Below are 4,709 nucleotides of genomic sequence, written 5' to 3' on the forward strand. Positions count from 1 at the left end.
CAGACAACATATACTGAAACAGACAACATATATTGAAACAGACAGCAAAGTGAGAAAATCTGAAGAATCTTAAACACACTAAAGCTCTGCATAAAAACATTTCAAGCACACAACCACAACCATATATTCAATATAAAAACAACCGTGCCAAACACAGTACAAACACAAAGCAAAAGTAAAGCCCCTACCTGTCAGTGAAGAAGCTAGCAAACTAATAAGACCAGAGCGTCCCTTGCCTAAAACAAAAACAATGCCTCCCTGAACAGACGACTGTGCGCTGCCTAGAATCACGAAAGTGCACATCTGAGTGCTCCCCTTAATACATCTCATCTTATACCAACTCGTAGCAACAAATCATAGAGGAAAATATTCTTGAAGGCACCCGATCAAGAAAAACATAATGGAACGAAAATAAACTTAAATTTCCAAACTAGTCAACTCCATCCGGTTCAAAATAAAACAACCACAATTACAAATTCATCTGTCTATGTAATATTACCCCATACAATAACTATCAAATAACCAATTCATCACACAATCCATCTTGCCAGCACTTCCACCTGGACTACTCCTCAGAAACGTCCTCGCCATCTGAGATCAGGAAGACAGCGACGATGCAGGATGTCCCTCATCGACAAAAACCGGCGGTATAGCTCATAGCTCACATACCCTTCCTAAAGGAAAATCAAATGAAAACATGAATATACAAAAAAACAAGTACTGTTCTAGCAACAAAGGCAGAAACTAACGAAAATGAAATCTTCACTTACAGTAGCTCCATATTTCAGGTGATCAAAAGTAAGTGGCTTCCAATCCCAGTAGTGACGAAGAAGTTCTGGAAAAGATGACTCCAGCTTCGAATAAGATCCGTCAATTATGGCTCCTGCTAAGTCCTCCATGGAGTCCCTTTCTTCGCCCCCTTTGATCATAAACTTCTCTCGGATGTCGATGTGGTACCCTTCTGGAATTCTGATGAAATCTTGAAAAAGAGCATCTCGAATATTCCTGACGCCCACACTAGAGAAAGTTATACCTCTATTCTCAAGGAAATCCTTCAAGGCAGGGCACTCCGTCCTGGCCCTGCAGAAGTGATAGAGCAAAACATGATTCCGCATAGCCAGTTGCATGACAGCGACTTTTCTACGCCCGTAACAATCCTTTCGCGTGAACTCCATGCCGAGACCAACAAACTTGTGCTTCTCCTCGCGCAACCAGTCCTCGTACAATCCAATGATCTCCTCCACCTTGCCAGGCTCGTTGGTGTACCACACGTCGAGCTTCGTGTTACCATCGGCAACTATAGGATGGTACTCGGTGGTGTTCAAAAAGTCGTCCATGGCAACGAGCAGCAAGGTGCCAATGGAGATTCCTAAGACCCTGCGACAAGGTTGGGGAGTGGCGAGGAGGGTGGGAACTGACTGATGTTCTGTGGCTACAATACGACGTGAAGACCACACAAACACGGCCAGTATTTAACCTTGGCGAGGGACCTTTGTGTTACAATGCGCATTAACATGTGAACTAGGAACAGCGAATAGACGGTTGTGCTTCCGAAGCTCATAAAACCATGCACTTCGTAAAGTCACGGCTGTGCACAAATATTTGATGCCGTGGAGAAATCGAGGAGCCTCTAACTTTATTTTACGGTAACTGACACACTGAATAGTCACATCGAACAGCCGGCACATCGGTCATCAATTCCTCCTTTGAACAAAGACCACCAACGGAAGAATCCAATGAAGCAAACAAACAGCCAGCTGTACACCTTAGATCCGAAGGCCAAAACTCATCAGTGCCTCAAATAGCTAGATTCACAACATCTGTCCCTCGATAGTCAAGGCTGGTTTCAGGTGAGGCCCGGGTATGCAGGCACAAGACGCACATACGTGTCTATCAGGCACGGGTATGCAGGCACACGACGCACATACATGTCTATTCCACATGCACGGGTATCACCACAGGCACGTAGAGATACAGGCAGCAACTCGCCGGAAACACGTGAATGCAGGCAACAAAGGCACGGAAACGTAGCCTCTACAGGCACGTGCTTCGGCTTGGCAAGGCACGAATACGGCCTTGCAATTAACGTTCTCGAGCCACGGCTAGACACCCTCTGCGTACAGACATGGAATTGCAGCTTCTCCGACGCGCAAGCACGGTTTTCGAATTGGCATTCTCGAGGCACAGATACAAATCCTCTGCATAAAAATCCTCTGGATGCAAAAAATAGAGGTGGCAGAGGCATCGGTAAGAACACTCTGTTCGATAGGCACGGTTGCAAACTCTCAAGAGGGACAGCCATGTGACACCGTAGACACATAGACACGTGACGTGTATCACATGAGGATACATCAAATATAAGCAGCGAATCAATGGTATAAGTGAAAGAGCCACAGTTTTAAAGTGTCTAGAGGCACGAGCGTGTAGAAGCACAGGCACGACGAGTCACAGCCACCGCATCCCCTCACGGACAGGCATCTGGCACCACAGGCACGTAGAGTCACAGCCAGCGTGTCTCCTGAGACAAGCGAATGCAGGTACAGGACGCACGGAACTGCAGCGTATACAGGCACGGAATTGCGACTTTTGTCGCACAGGTACGGCTTTCGAATTGGCGTTCTCGAGGCACGGGTATAAACCACCTGGACGCACAAAAGAGTGGTGGCAGAGGCACGGTGGTGTAGTCTGAAGAGAAACTGCCGTGTGACACCACCACATAGAGACATCACGTGTGTCACGTGAGGTACATGAATAGCGGAAAAGAAGCCATGGAAGTGAAGCCTCCACAGACACGGATGCGGGCTTCTAGAGGCACGGTCCCAAAGAACACAAAGACATGAAACTAAAAATGTTGCCGCGTACGTTACCAGACGTGCCTCTCTTGTGCGAATGTGTAAAACACAACAATACAAACACAAACAAACAGCGGTGAATATAAGCCAAACAAAAAAAACGCTTCTCCCAAACAATATATATGCGTCCCCTCACGGACGGGCATCTGGCACCAAAGGCACGTAGAGTCACAGCCAGCATGATGCCTGAGACACACAAATGCACGTACAGGAGACACCGAATTAAAGCGTATACAGGCACGGAATTGCGGCTTCTCATAGTTATCGAAGCACGGGTACAAACAACCTGGACGCACAAAAGAGTGGTGGCAAAGGCACAGTTGTGTAGTGTCAAGAGGAACTGCCGTGTGAAACCAGCACGTTACAGACATGGCGTGTGTCATGGATGTACATGCATAGACGGAAAGAAGCCACAGAAGTGAAGCCTAAACATACATGGATGCCCGGATTCTCGAGGCACGGTCTTAAAGCACACAAAGACACGAAACTAAAATGTTGCCTCGTACGTTAGCAGACGTGCCTCTCTTGTGCGAACGTGTAAAAGACAACAATACAAACACAAACAAACGGCACTGAATAAAAGCCAAAAACAAAACGCGCTTCTCCCAAAAAATACATATGCGCCACTTCAACGGGTTCTCTAAATATACATGAACTCGCGCAAACGTCAACAATGAACTTGTAACATGAAAAAACATAAGAAATTATATTCACATAACATGAGACGGTACTCCATAGGATTGAACTAAAAGTACTCATTAATTATACAAAAAAAGAAATGAAAGTCTTCCAGGAGTCCATTTTGCTCAGACCACCGGGACCATTCTACTCAATTGGAGTTCTGCTCAAAAGCATCAACGGCGTCCGGGGTCGGGAAGACAACGAGGATGCATCATGTCCTTCATAGACAGAACTCGGCGGTAGAGCTCATAGCTGACATACCCATCCTAAAATAAAAAGCGGATGAGAATAAAGATATACGTAATGGGGAAAAGGTACTATTGTTGCAATAAAACAAAAATATAAAGACGAAATTTTCACTTACAATTGCCGCATATTTCAGGTGTTCAAGGGAAAGCGGCTTCCATTCCCAGTAGTCATGCAGACCTTGTGGAAAAGACGACTTCATACTCAAGTAAGATTTGTTTATGACGGCTCCTGCCAAATCTGCCATTGAATCCCTTAGATTGCCTCCTTTGATCATGAGCTCCTCTTGAAGGTCGATGTGACACTCTCTTGGGATTTTGAGGTAACTATTTGCGAGAACATCCCTATCGTTCCTGACGTCGACACTAGCGAAAATTATACCATTGTTCCAAAGGAAATCCTTCAGAGCAGCGCACTCCGTCCTGGCCTTGCACAAGTGATAAACAAGAACATGCTTGCGCATCGCCAGTTGCATAACGGCAACTTTTCTACTACGATCAAAATAATCCTCTCGTGTGTACTCCACATCAAGACCAACAAACTTGTACCTGTCCTCACACAGCCATTCCTCATAGAGAGTAAGAATCTCCTCCACCTTGTGGGGCTCATTGGTGTACAACACATCGAGCTTGGTATTACCATCAGCATCTATAAAGAGACGCTCAGTAGTGTTCCTGAAGTCGTCCATGGAACCCAGGCTGAGACAACAATGGAGTTTGACTCTGCTTCTCGTACGAGGCGAGGATGACGGGAGCTACCTGCACTTCTCTGGAGGGAATAAGACGCGATAATCTCCAGGAATAGACCACTACTTAACCTTTGGGGAGAGACGACTCAGTTACCATGCACCCGTTTAATTGCTAAGGAAACGGTGAATGGACAATTGTGCTTCTGCGGCTCGTGAAACCATGCACTTCAAAAGTCATGACT

The 4,709-nt window shown here is 46.0% G+C and overlaps 1 protein-coding gene across 1 annotated transcript; it reads right to left on the bottom strand.

Moving 5' to 3' along the window:
• Positions 1-3,706: 3,706 nt before the first annotated feature.
• On the bottom strand, positions 3,707-4,467 carry LOC141026191 (uncharacterized). The gene is made up of 2 exons (XM_073502182.1): positions 3,898-4,467; positions 3,707-3,799 (listed from the first exon to the last, which is right to left on the bottom strand). The coding sequence occupies exons 1-2, from the start codon at positions 4,465-4,467 to the stop codon at positions 3,707-3,709; spliced, it is 663 nt and encodes a 220-aa protein (XP_073358283.1).
• Positions 4,468-4,709: the final 242 nt, after the last annotated feature.

This window comes from Aegilops tauschii, chromosome 6 (assembly GCF_002575655.3).
Source record: "Aegilops tauschii subsp. strangulata cultivar AL8/78 chromosome 6, Aet v6.0, whole genome shotgun sequence".
Classification (NCBI taxonomy): domain Eukaryota; kingdom Viridiplantae; phylum Streptophyta; class Magnoliopsida; order Poales; family Poaceae; genus Aegilops; species Aegilops tauschii.